At 37.8% G+C, this 13,872-nt stretch overlaps 2 protein-coding genes across 4 annotated transcripts in view; one reads left to right on the top strand and one right to left on the bottom strand.

The window, feature by feature from the left end:
* Positions 1-13,872, bottom strand: part of LOC137188290 (protein SPO16 homolog) — a 24,590-nt gene extending 10,718 nt beyond the window's left edge. Inside the window, exons 1-6 of one of the 3 annotated variants that reach the window (XR_010929343.1) lie at positions 13,713-13,872; positions 13,377-13,470; positions 12,840-13,011; positions 12,363-12,441; positions 12,107-12,255; positions 8,524-8,567 (exon numbers count right to left, since the gene is read on the bottom strand). Coding sequence is in view for 2 of the 3 variants with exons in the window: in XM_067597898.1 (XP_067453999.1) it covers positions 12,148-12,255; positions 12,363-12,441; positions 12,840-13,011; positions 13,377-13,470; positions 13,713-13,778 (519 nt within the window). In the remaining variant the exon portion in view is untranslated. Of the gene's footprint in view, positions 1-8,523; positions 8,568-11,924; positions 12,256-12,362; positions 12,442-12,839; positions 13,012-13,376; positions 13,471-13,712 lie in introns of those variants that run through there. The other 2 variants (XM_067597898.1, XM_067597897.1) reach the window with 2 other exon arrangements.
* Positions 2,266-11,992, top strand: LOC137188288 (glomulin-like). Its single transcript, XM_067597892.1, has 18 exons — positions 2,266-4,803; positions 5,619-5,744; positions 6,661-6,771; positions 6,848-6,956; positions 7,495-7,744; positions 8,311-8,401; positions 8,514-8,680; positions 8,794-8,847; positions 8,938-8,968; positions 9,071-9,160; positions 9,550-9,591; positions 9,697-9,770; positions 10,291-10,375; positions 10,518-10,627; positions 11,216-11,279; positions 11,372-11,507; positions 11,625-11,719; positions 11,814-11,992. Exons 1-18 carry the CDS (start codon positions 4,765-4,767, stop codon positions 11,889-11,891), a joined length of 1,752 nt encoding a protein of 583 aa, XP_067453993.1. The 5' UTR covers positions 2,266-4,764; the 3' UTR covers positions 11,892-11,992.

The following is a 13,872-nucleotide window of genomic DNA, read 5'->3' as shown; positions in this document are numbered from 1 at the left end:
TTTTTTTTTAATTTAAAAAAATGAATAAAACTCAAACCATGATGCTAAACTCATGCGCAGTTTTTCTCATACTAGAGCTTATAGAAGGCCATCCTCTACACACCTTGTTACACAACTGTGTTGTTGTAGTCCAGCAAATTAAATATAAATGGATATGTGATATCAGTGACCTGAGATATGCCTCTGAACACTGCCGACCGCTCCACACATGCCTAGACAGCACACAGACTGTTGTACAGTATCATCACCTGACCTGAAGATTGCTCATGATATGCATCCATGGAAATGGATACTATAGTTGAAGAAATATATCCTTCAAAATAAATTTACCTACTAGCTACTCTACAATGATCTGTGAGTGCAAAGTGCAGCTGCAGATTGTGTCAGATTTCAAACGGAAATATTTTATCTCCTGAACAAAGATACAGGAAGCAAGATACGTTAGTGGCCACACTTCATAAGCCACCGTTATACCACATTTAATAATGAAACCAGTGCAAAAATACAGGACGACATTTAGGCCAAACTGAGAGTCATTATACAGCAAGACACAGACACTTTAGACTAAGTAATGTGATTTTCTCTGTATTGTTATGTATAAAATGTTCTCTATATGTAGTGGTGCAATGTACAGTATATAATAAAACTGAGTCCACCTCTGTGTAATATCACTAAAATGTTAAATGATTCAAAATTGTACCATCTTACAATAATTGTTGATGTTGAATCAATAACTAATTAATAGTATTTTTAGGGTGAAGTGTAGGGTATTTAATCTTATTTGTAATTAAAATCAAACAGGTTAGATAGACTAAATTGAAAATACGGGTCTCAAAATACAACATCAATGCAACAAAAGAGAGTAAACCTGTGACTTCCAGTTAAGACTAATTGCTTGAACAAGGTTATAAAAGAACCTGTGAATGCAACAACTTCCCCAGTTTCGGTCTGGGTTGTGTATCATGCAACATGGCTCCACATGGTGAGGAATTGCCTGAACAAGTAAGAAACCAGATTGTGAGACTTCATAAAGATGAGAGAGGGTACAAGATCATCAGGAGGCTACTGAAAAGAAGCCTAAACACAGTTGCAGCAGTGGTTAGGAGGTAAAGTAGAATCCAAACTACCAATAACAGAAGGTGTAGTGGCTGTCCCTGAAAAATGACGGCACACACAATTCACTATTTACCCAACCTTGTATTGAAAAACAGATGGGCAAGTGCTTCTGAATTGGCACAAGGATTATCTGTGGAAATTGGTGTTTCAGTGTCTGCTCAGACAGTGTGAAGGACATTGCATGAAGTCAACCTCTACAGACAACATCCAAAAAGAAAATCATTGCTCACAAAATGGAACAAAACTGCAAGATTAAACTTTGCCAAAGAAGATGAGAAGAAGCCTGATGACTATTGGCAGCACATTCTTTGGTCAGATGAAACCAAAATAGATTAGTTTGGATCAGATGGGGTCCAAAATGTTTGGCGTGGACCTGGCTGGGACTACCACAGTGACTGCATAGTGCCGAACATGAAACATGGAGGTGGGAGTGTGCTGATATGGGGCTGCATGAGTACAGAAGATGTAGAGGCAAACATGTATAGATAGCACTATGAACATAAGTTTGTATAACTAAATACTGAATGAAAGGTGACTACCAGTCACAAGAGGGTTGGCAGGAGACGAATTTTTCAACATGACAATGCTCCCAAACACACTGCAAAAATCACAAGAGTTTTTAAAGAAGATAAAAAAGTGAAAACTATGACTTGGCCAAGTATGTCCCCTGAACTGAATCCAGTAGAACACCTCTGGAGTATTTTAAAGAGGAAGGTAGAGCAAGAAAACCCCTCCAGTGAAGAGCAGCTGAACAGAATCATCTGAGAAGAATGATTTGTTCTAGACTTGTATCATCTCTGCCCAGGAGGATCCAATCTGTCATCACTTATAAAGGTAGGCATACAAAATATAAAATAAAATAAAAGAATGGAGTCTCGGTGTGCTGACTTTTGTTGCAGTTCATTCTTAAAGATGGACTTTTCATTATCACAAGTGCATTAGCTTAATTCTTCTTGAATTTGTCTAAAATCACACAAAATTATATTTAATTGAAATGATTTGTAATTACTTAATATTTTAGTGATATGGAACAGGTGTATACTCAGTTTTGTTATATACTGGAACTAAGTACATTGACTCAAGTACTGTACCCAAGAACAATTTGGAGGTACTTGTACTTTACTTGAGCACTTCCATATATTTTCTACTTTATATCAACTGCATTTCAGGGGGGGATATATAATTTTACCCCACTACATCTATTTAAAGTTTAAAGTTAAAATTAATAGCAAATTGGACATCTAAAACATATGATCAGCTAAAATATGATGCTTTGTTATAGATAAACTACGAAAAATGAAATGAAGTAGTTACAATTATCTCCACTTTGACCCAATGCAACATTAAAATCTATTAAAAAATAAGCATAATACGTGTTTTTTTTTACTTTTGATAATTCACGTACATTTTGTTGATGACACTTCTGTGCTTTTACTTAAGCATAATTTTGAATGCAGGACACTTACAGTACATTGTAGTATTGCAGGCTAGGTATTACAGCCCTCCAGACAAACAGTGCCCTCCTGAGTTGGAAAGTGATCACTGCTTTTACTGACTCATCTAGACAGGAAAGGAAAATTTAAGCCCACCTTTCTTAATATAGAGCTGTGAATTTTCATTTAAGCGAGCTGATTCTCACGTTAATGCTTTTTCAGTGTTTTGTAGCCATGAATGTACACACAGCAGGAGTTCCATTTCAATGAAAAGAATTTATTATTAGGTTGCATTTAGATGGTGTCTAAGCTAAAGTTATTTGTAGTTTAGCTATTAAAACTTAAAATTTTAAAAAAGCTATTAATTGGGTGTATTTGATACTTCAGCAACTACAGTTATACATAAGCAATATCATAATAACACATACTGATCCTGATCCTGAATGTTATTTTGTATTTCCTGCACTCAGAGAGCGCTGTCAAAACAGAACCTCATCGGCCAGTAATTAAGAATGACAAAATCAGGTACAAACATGGAGTGAGCGGCAGTCTGTGTACTGTATTTGCTTTGTGGCTTTTGTCTAACGCTTTCATCACACAGCAATACCAAAAGCAAACCTGAGCGGCAGATGTTGGCTAAATCCGACCGTTCAAACACGCTTCTCTCCCTATTCATCTAAAATCAGGACTAGAGCTGCTCCTTTACTGGAGCAGGAAGTCAGTGATTGTACCTCTATTATATTACACATGCATGCGAACGCTGGGAGGGAAAAGATGATCCAAGCCTTTGAAGCCTTTGTGTTTACACAGAGGAGCAATATGTTGTCATTAAGCAATCATGGAAAGTCATTCTTAATCCTTGTGCCTCTGTGTACAACAGACTCTTCCATTTAATTATATAGTGAAGTCTGGAGCTCACAGCAAGCGTCCCGGGTGGATTCATTCGTCTAATAATCTGTCAAAGCACAAAAACACTCAGACCTGTGCTGCTCGTATTATAGGTTCTAAACAAATTCTTCATCCGTCATAAAATCTATTACAAAGGCCCATACCAGTCCATTTACTACAAATATATACATGTATACATCACACTATTGTTGATCTTTTCCCAAAGCATGCCATTGCAATTGACACTAAGATGCCAGTTTATTACATAAACCAAGCTTAAAGTCTAAAAAAATCCCTGCAATAAAACTCTACTACTGTAGTTTGATTTGTGTCAAGCGAAGGGCAACCAAGGCACCAAATGTACAGCATAAAATAACAAAGCTGAATCTACACCTCTCTGAAACAGGTTCAACAAAGGCTCAACATTGTAATCTGACAGTAGGATTTATTTTTAGCTAGATGTACCTAATAAACCACTGTTTTCCTTTCATATCTGCAAAGTATAAAAATAACCTTATAAGGCTTGAAGATTGCAAGAGAATGGAAATGCATCAGAGTAAATATCACGTCTGCCGTCATTTTGGTTAAACTTACAATTTCTTCTCATGTCCGTCAGCACTCTGCTGCTTTACCACACACCGTGGGTATCAGTGTGGTGGACAACCGTTACATCACAACCTCCTTTATCATGCAATAAAATCAGACATGATGTTCACTGTGATGGATTACCTGACGCAAGCAACACCTCAGTATACTTTGGAAAAAGGCAGGGATTCTACGTGCACTCAGTGAAATGATTAAAAACCCCCATTAATTTAACGAACAAAGTAGATGCTGGTGCAATATGAAAACACATATGAGTCACAGACTGTGCTCAAGTGGCATATCCCCACCTACAGTGCAGGAAATGAGGCAAAAATTTCAGTGAATGATTGAGAATTACTAAAATAATCACAGTGGATTCCCTGGTATGACATATTGAAAGAGTACTTTGGAGTCCTTCCAAAGAATGACAACTTCTGCTATATTTGTTTCACAGAACTGAGAGTGTTATTCAACAGGCTCCTTCCAGACACTTCCAACATTTTCTGTGTCCACATAGAAGTGCTCTGGTTTAATCCTATTACATGTGAAGCACAAAGGGAGATAAGAGGTTTATGTTAGGGACTGAATCGCTGTCCTTCGAGACATCAGTAGAGCTGCACATTTGGTTCTGACACGTTATTCTAGCTGCCACAGCTGCTATTGCTCAAGCCCTTTTTGGAGCACTGAAAATAAAGAAATATTGATAATAGGATTGCCTGTAAGGACTAGGCAGACACTGACAATGAATGAGGATCAGGTCAATGACATAATCAAGAGATGGGTAAGTCATCGATATTCTACATCACTGTAATACAATTTAGCTGAGGTAATCATACTTATGATCGCCTGTAGGATATTGCCAGCTGAACATTGCAAGTGTGCGCTTTCACAAAGTTGTATCTAAAGTGTTGTTTTTATAAAATGATTACTGTTCATGCAGGTGGTTCAGTCTGCATTGTACGCTGCCCCCCTCACCCTATTGTAACCTATCCAGATAATACTCAAAAAAAAAGGGGGAGCATTGATGCTGGAAGAGGTAGAGCACTTGTTCTTCATGCTATTGAACGTCTATATTTGTGCACATTTTGAGAATTTGTACATTCTCTCCTTTTCCATATTCCCTTCCTTTTTTTCTGAGTTTATCACCCACTTGGGAGGCCCTTTTCCACTGTTTCCTGTGGATTCCTGGAACTATCAAGATAAATAAGCAAACATGCCAAACATGATATATAATTCAACATATTTGCTATTTTATAGTTTGTACTAACAAACAAAATTTGCTGACATTTGGATCTAAAGAAGACGAACTGGTATTGCAGCTTATCTTTAAATTTCTCTTTGACAGTTTCTGTTATGACTATCATATCATATTTTTTTCAAAACTGTATATTGGCTTTATATTTCAGAATAAGATGCATTTGGAGATATTATATTTTTAATGTGACATGGTAACCAGTAAAAATGTCAACACCAAATTGTTTTTTTTTCTTTGAGTTTCATACAGGAAACGCACATTTTAAAGCTGAATTAATCCTGTATATCAGCCAAAGTGAAGAATCCATTGAGTTATCTGACAATCCTCCATCCTGTATTTAGAGAGGTACTGCAGAAGAAGATTTAAAGCCAGATGACTACCAACGGTTCAAGAATTTAGGATCTGCCTGCCTCACTCAGGGAGACAGTGAACAACTCCTGAAATGTATTCAAGATAAGAAAAACCAGGTATTTCTCCTCCATCACTAACAGATCTAACAGAGACAGATCTCCATTCTCAGAGGTAAAACACTGACTAGAAGTAGTCACACTTTACGGATGTAGAGTTGCAGTAGATTGACAGTGTTAATCTGTCATACAGGACTAAAAGTGCATACACAGTCACACTGCAGCCTCCTGAGCAACAGCAGTCACGTATCTAGTGAAGCGAAAGCAGCAGCCACTTCCCCACGACCCAACTATGCTAAACATCAACATGCAGCCACTACTCTGTGCTTGCTGGCCTCTTGACCTGGAGGTGTGGGGAGGAAACGGAGCAGATATTCAGTCAGATTTCTCGCTCCACTGATAAACCTCTTCAATATGGCACTCCTCTAAGTGCCCTTGGTTGTCCCATCTCTCCATGCTTCACGCAGTTGTGTCCAGCGTACTTTTAGAAGCATGTGTCATCTCTTCCTCCTTCCTCTTTCTGAAGTGAGAACAATCTCAAGGGGTTCAAATGATTACCAAATGAGAAATCTTTGGCTTTCAGCATGGATGTAGGGAAAGAACTTGCAAAAGACATCTACCAATATCTCCCTTATTCATATAACAAGGGTTCCCTCTCAGATAAAGTAACAAATATATTTTGTGGGTAAGTCAATTAATTGTAGCCTTTGACATTGTCAGCTTTAAAAAGCTCTGCATCTTTTCCATCTTTGAGACGCTCAAACGTGCCTTAAAGGCACCCAACCACTCATAACACACTTGAAGCTCTGTTGGTTGTCAGTTCAAATGCAAAAACTGTGTGAAACTGCAGTTGCTTGCACCTGTTTATGTAGCGACACATGCAAATGGGAAGGAAGGGGCTGCCAAAAGCACAGCAGTAGGGTTGGTTACTGATCACTGATGAATATAACAATTGTGTTTTCTCTTGCACTTGCAGAGTATTGTCAAGTCGATGGGTTGTGTTCTCTTGGCACCTCTGGTAAATGAAGTAGTTAAAAAAGACAAGAGTCTTGATCACTGCCAGGCTGCCATCACATATTTGACCAGGGTAGGTGCAAACTATTCATCTATATAATGAGACATGTTTCCTATACATTAGATTAAATGTCTGTTCTGTTGTCTAGACTTGCAAACCAGATGAACTCCTGCATAGCTTGCTTGAACTAATTGAAGACATTGATCCAGATGCCATTTCTGAGACCATCATAGCTCTTGTTCCGCATCTTCTAACAGGTATCAAAGCTCTTTATGTGCTACTATTACTTACTAGTACTGTACATCCTCCCCTCCAAACAGAAATACTGTCTGTGACATCTATATTTTATGATAATTAATATCTTGTTTTGTCCGACCAAAAAAAAAATTTTTTTAAATGACTAAAGCTATTATTCGATTATCAAAATGGTAGTGGATTAATTTTCTGTCAATCGACTCATTGTTGCAGCTCTAGGTATGACAAATAAAGTATTATACGAAGGATTGTAGCAACTTTATAATGAATTATGCAAGTGTTATAAATCTTACTGCTGATATTCCCTTCACAAAAATGAATTAACCCTTCCTGTATTTTTATTATTATTACTATTAAATATGGCCAACAAATATATCCGTGAACACTATCAGTCATACAGGTAACTGGATGTGTAGTTGTCTCATTACTTCTCGACATACTCATGGCTGTTTTGCTGTTGATAAAGCAGTTGTTCAAAAAATGGTATTTGGCTCCCCCTGCTGTAATAATGTCAACTAACAACAACACTGTCTTGAAAAGTGCTGCTGCGGTTGGATGAGAGAAAAGCAGCTTCTGTGGGTTTGGCTCTGTCTGCCCTGCAGAAGCAGCTGTCCCGGCTGCCTGTGCCTTACACCCAGCAGCAGGAGGAAGCAGATGAGTACGGTCTATGTCGCTGCTGCACCGCCTTAGCTGTGCTCACAAAACCCTTCATAGAGGAAGTGAAGAGGAAAGACGGAAACAGTGTTACTAGCACAGAGGATGAGGAGCTTAAGACGGAGCTTCTCGAGTTGTAGGTTTCTGTTTCTGTTTGGTTGAGTTGAAAACAGCATAATGAGGTGTTAATGATAAATACACATGGCCTGTGTGGTTATTTAGAGATCAAGATTTGTCTCTGTAGTTTTTACGTAGTTGATCTATCTATCTACCAATTTTTAACAATGTTGTAGTTTAGAGTTCCTTCTCTTGCTGTATTATTTTGGTCAAATCAGGAAAAGCACAGGTGCAATTAATAACATTCATTATGGCTGCTTTACATTTAGGTGATCCAATTCCAGATTCTGGTGTTGTGAATGCTGGTGTTGTCACTGACATGGTTTACTGGGAAAATGGAATGGAGCCATTGTTAATGTTATCATTCACACCTGTGCTTTTCCTGCTGTGAAAGTTCAATATTTCTGCCGCTAAAGGGTCTATTGGTTTTAGTTTTAAGTGTTGTTTCCGTTGATGACAATGTATATTTAACACTTTTAACACCATGTTTAAGTTTACTACTAGTTTACAATATTAAACTTGGAGGTGAAGCATCAAAATCAAATGGTCATAAGAGGCTTAGTGATGATCTGTTTTTCGGTGCAGCTGCCTGAGGAGCTTGAGAGAGCCTTTGCTTGAGGCTGAACTGACCCGAGACAGAAAATCCTCACTGTGGCTCTTTGCAACAGAGATAATGGTAAGTGCATGATCCTCTCTTCTTCTTTTCCCATCAAAGGGAAAGCAGTCATACAGTGGAGGACTTTTCAGTGTGATATATTTTTTTTAACAACCACCACACAATCCAACAGGTCACATTACCTGCAATCCAAGAGTCTCTTCCAGAGCTCCTGTTCTTCAGCTCACTGAAGAAAAAAACATCACAGGACATCAGTCAGTCTATGGAGTCACGAGCATGTCTAGCGTATTTGCTGTTTGTCCAGCTCATCGCCATTGACAGATTCCCAGCAGTATTCAGGTAAAATGAGAAGACATAACCTGGTCAGCCTGATGCTGACACACGGGAGACTATCCTCATTGTAACTGCACGGTAACAAGATATTTACATTGTACTTTTTCCTGCTGTTCCAGCCCTGTGTTTGTTCTTCAGTGCAACATGGAATACATCAATCAGCTGCTCAGTAGGTACGCTGCTAAAACAACATGAAGTGAATAAGGTTCTTATTTTAAAATGATTTTTTAAGTATCATCTGTCATATATTGTTTCTTTGACAGCAAAAAGGAATCACACTTACTCAAAGGGCTGGTAAGTGCATATCAATATTACTCTAATTTCACAGAGCTGAGATTTGACTGGAAACACAGAACTAAAGTCATTTTTTCTTGGGCATAATTGTGTATGAATCAGGCACTGTATAGAAAAAGCTTGGAGAGTGTGCAGGACAACAGCCTTCCAGTGAGTCTACTGGAGCTGAAGAGCTTCTACAATGTACCGCAGGTAAGACAAGCACGACATCAGCTCAAGTTTTACAGCCTTATAAGCTGCTTACAGAATTTTACCGCCATATATCATAAAATGACTACAGTTTATCTGCAGGGCTCAAGGGTTGTTTATCAGTACAACTTCTTCACTCAACAATGACTTTGTGTACTCTGGGTTTGGGCACTGACTGAAGAAACTATCATAAGTCTCAGTGGTCACAAACCAAATTTGTCATAAAATGTTACATGGCACATCTCTGCTACGGCAAAAATTATGACCAAATACCAGTGATCTATATACTGCAGGTCAGCTGTCATGGTGATCAAATGATACACTTGTACCGAATGCAGAGTATGATTATTTTGGACCAATCAACGACATTCATGCTGTGCTGAAATTCACAGAACCTGCGGCAACTTCTCACTGACTGCCCGATGCAACATTTGGTGAGTATACAATATTCATTGATAAGAAGAATGTATTCTGCACCTGTGATAATATGAAACACATGAATTTTCTGGATTTTCTTTGTGTGATCACTGCTTCCTCAGAGAGAATCTGGACTACAGGTTTTCCAGCTCTTCATCAATAAATTAGATGCTGAAGCAAAGCACAAGTTCTTCAGGTGAGAATATCATCAAAGAAGAAAGAAAACACCAAACCATGAGTTTATATATTAATAGTACAAAAAAATACAGGATATGCCTTTCAAAAGTTAAGCTAACATGCTCTCTGTGGACTAGTTATGATTTATGATTTGTATATTTGCTCTCAAGTCACATAATTTTTTAAAAATATTCCATTGTCAGATATATGTAGTATCTACTATATACTGATGTTTCTAATTATTTACTTCATACTGAATAATAATTTTATTTTCATAGTTTGAACTAGTTTAAACTTAACTACATCTGTTCCACAAAATCATGTGCTAATCCATATATTTTCCTCATTCCTTTTTTTATTATCAATAAACTAGTTAATGTGCTTCAGTGTTAAAAATGTTGCACATGTTTATGTAACTCCATTGGACAGGGAAATATCTATATTCTACTTTCTTGGCTGCATTCTCTTAGCATTTGCAGCCACTGCATGTTATACTGATAATCTTACGTTAATGAACAGAATCACATTTTCTATTGCAGGTGCATGTTAAAAACCAGCAACCATTCAGGTGTAGAAGGTTATATCATAAAGAACATCAGGAATCAAGTAGAATTTTCCCTGAAGGTGAGTGCGGGCGTATGTAAGTCAAATGCATGAATTTGCATGAATTTTCACCTTTGTATTTTTCTTCAGTCTTAACAGCTAAGAGGATGTTTGATCTGTTATTGAATTTGAGGGTGTTTAACCTGTGATAACACTCCTCTAGCCGGGCAATGCCAATGAATGGTTCCTGGGAGTGGAGTTTCTCTCGTTGCTGGGACTGGTGTTATGTTTGCCACAGGGTGCTGAGACAGATCTGCTTCACAACATGGACAGGTAATTAAATAAACAAAGGTTTAACTTACAGACAGGCCTGCTCATGTCCTACTTTTAAGTCTACACTAGGCATATCTATTAACTACACATAACATATTTTGCTGTTTTCCAAAGCAGGCCAAAAATCTTTGCTAGACTGAAGGCAGTGCAGTCAGGGGGAGTCAGTGTCCCTTTACTGACAGTCTGACTATCTGAGACACAAAGTCTGGACAGTCACCAAAGTCAGAAGTTTTTCGAATCCTACACATAGCTGCTTTTATTTGGTCAGATCACAAACCACATTTATACAAGAGATGCAAGTTATAGACATGTATCTCCAGTATGTTGTGGTCTTTGTAAGATATATGGAAAACTATATCTACAACTATAATGAAGGCAGCATTTCATGAAATATGGAGCTAAATTAATGTAGATTTAGATGTAAAACTACATAATCAGATCTAATTAAGTTACAGATGTCTGTGGCTACTTGTATTTTTTGAAAACCTATCTCAGCCATGTGAAATGTGGCTTTCCTGCAGAGAAACAAAGATCTGTAAATGTGAGAACTGGAAACCATTATGCAATGCCTTGTCTCTGTTTATCCAGGACAATGGAGTGTCTGAATCTTCTGCGCTACCTCCTTATCAGAGACAAAGAACTGAGGAGCAATGTAAGTCGAGTCTAATTCAACACTTTCACTGCTCTTCTGACAGCTAGCTCGGTTAATGCAGAAAGCTGATGATTTACGCCTCCTACCTTCAGGCAGATGTGTGGGAAGAGCTGTGCAGGATCAAAGACAAATATCTCAAAATGCTGCGTGTGTGTATCAGCATATCAAGAGCATATTATTCAGCTGAACTGAAGGCGCTGATAGAGGATCAAAAGCTAAAAGCAAAAGGTAGGAATTGGCTGCTAATCTGTGTAACAAAATGACTTTCATATAACCTTGCACATGGCAGTACAATGTTAACATTCTGTTTTCATACTGTTTCCTGTTACTATTGTCCTGCTCTAGAGGCCAGAGCTGCTGCTAGATCCACAAAATTATTCAAGAGCATAACGGTGAAACGTGAGAAAGTGTCTAATATGTCCCCAGATGTCCAGAATCAGGTACAGAAACTTTCTTTCCAGTCACTTGTCACAGTTGTTTTGATTTTGACCTCAGTAAGACTATTCAGCTAATTACATGTGTCATATGTCTCAGGTGTTGCAGAGTGCTTTGGTGACATTCGACCTGATGGAGAGTCTTATTGTCCGCATTGAAGAGATCACAGAAGAATAGTTTACGGCAGAATTTTCACTTCAAACCATTGAGTTATGATCTAAACATATTTGTTTTATTTGTCCTGTTTGAACAATAAAAACATTAAAATCATTAACAAATGTGTGAATTATTCTCTGCCAAAACTCTTTGAGGATGTACATCAACTGTTCCATTCAATAATGTCAAAACTGAACAAACTCTGCTAATATTGTATGTTCAAACACATCTTTTACCTGTGATTTTGTATATTCAGTGGTTGAACACCTGCTGAGGTTTACAGTATGTCTCTTAGCATCTCCCACACAGAACTGCTTTCAATGATGTGAGCCCGAGCCAGAGACATCCGGTCTCGGATACTGTCTACATGGGGCTTACTGGTGGCCTGCAGACACATTAGCCTTTGCTTACTTCAAAAGTATCACAAGAGTACACAAGTATAGTTTTATTTATCATACAGAATTACCATTTGTGTGCTGCTGTTATCTTTACCTTGGCAATTGTCAACATACCGTTGACAATCTCAGTATTGTTTCGCACAGGCAAGATCCTGAGATTGCTACCGAAGAATCTGAAAGAGGAAAAGACTTTCTCAGTAATTATACATGTATGACTGAATGAATGACATACCAAGAATCAGTGGGGCAAGTTTTAAGAAACTAATAAAAAACATTAATGTTAATTAACTGACCTGAACAACCACGAATGGAATGCAGTTTTATGTGTTGTGATGTTTAGTTACATGTATTATATGTCTTCTTATATATGTTATGTTTTTGTTGCGTGTGGACCCCAGGAAGAGTAGCTGCTACCTCAGTGGCAGCTCATGATGATACAAATAAAGAATAAAAATAAGAATCACAGTGCATATGTATCCTTGTTACAATAGAGCAAAACAAGGGGGTAAAACTTTCCCAGATTATAACTTGAGAAAGTGACTGAAGTCATAAAAACCACAAATTTATTTACCTGTGCTGAATCAGTGACAAAGTTTCCAATTCCTTTTTCCCATTGAAGGGGGCATATAGAAGTAGAAAGCTGTTCCTGTGAACTTCCACAAACTTCTTTATCCGCTCAATGAGTCCTGACTCCTCAAAAGGCTCTGGGAGATCTTGAGGGTCAACCAACAGAAATGCAGTACCTAGGCAAGTAAGTTATAAATGGCATAATTTAATAATTATAAATATCAATCTTATGTTCAACTAAAACAAAAAATGGCATTACTTGTTCACTGTGAGGCTTATTTTGGACAGAACATCTATAACACATAGGTTTAATATTTGTAGTATATGTATTGATTGTATATAAATATTGTATAATATATAGCTAATGTTTGCAAGTTTGATCTATTGATATACAGTTTAGGAGTAACGTTATGTGTTTTCAATTTTAGCAGCTCCACAAAGTACTAATGTGGTATTCTGTATTTAAAACAGTAAGAAAAGTGCATTGGAAAACTGACTGCCCAGAGAGCTCTATGGGGACAGTGTGAAGTGTTTAAGTTACCTGACAGAGGAAAGATAAAGGCTCCGGACACCACACTATGTGAAAACCTGATGCGGTGCTGCTGCGCGCCCAGCATTCTGCTTGTACCATGGTTCTGGTAAAAACAAATAAACATAATTAAAACAACTTATCTTACAAATTCCGTTAAAGGCCAGATAAGCGTGAATGAGTAATGTTTGGCTGCAGTCATGTAATTTTATGGTTTGTTTTGGTGGTAGTAACGTACGTTAGCAATATAACGCTAGCTAGCAAAACTATTTTCTTCACGTTATCAAATTAACCGTTATCTGAAACCAAACTGTCAAAATGTGTTACAGTTCAAATTTTAAGACCAACCTGGAGTGATGTGCTGACTACAACGGTTGTTTTCCACTGAGGAGTCGTTTCTTCGTTTGTTGCCATTTCCTTCGGGTCGCTGAGAGTTAAAGGACCAGTTTGTGAGATTTAGTGGCATCTAGCGGTGAAGTTGAAACATGGCGGTGCAACATGGCGGCCT

This window comes from Thunnus thynnus, chromosome 8, assembly GCF_963924715.1.
Source record: "Thunnus thynnus chromosome 8, fThuThy2.1, whole genome shotgun sequence".
NCBI classification, from domain to species: domain Eukaryota; kingdom Metazoa; phylum Chordata; class Actinopteri; order Scombriformes; family Scombridae; genus Thunnus; species Thunnus thynnus.
This window is presented reverse-complemented; position numbering and strand designations above follow the sequence as displayed.

Excerpts from the sequence above, each read along its gene's own strand:
- LOC137188288 (XM_067597892.1), top strand. The coding sequence starts at position 4,765 with ATGAATGAGGATCAGGTCAATGACATAATCAAGAGATGG. Across the intron at positions 9,592-9,696 it reads ACTGCCCGATGCAACATTTG|AGAGAATCTGGACTACAGGT; the intron begins GTGAGTATACAA and ends CTGCTTCCTCAG. Across the intron at positions 10,376-10,517 it reads AAGTAGAATTTTCCCTGAAG|CCGGGCAATGCCAATGAATG; the intron begins GTGAGTGCGGGC and ends ACACTCCTCTAG.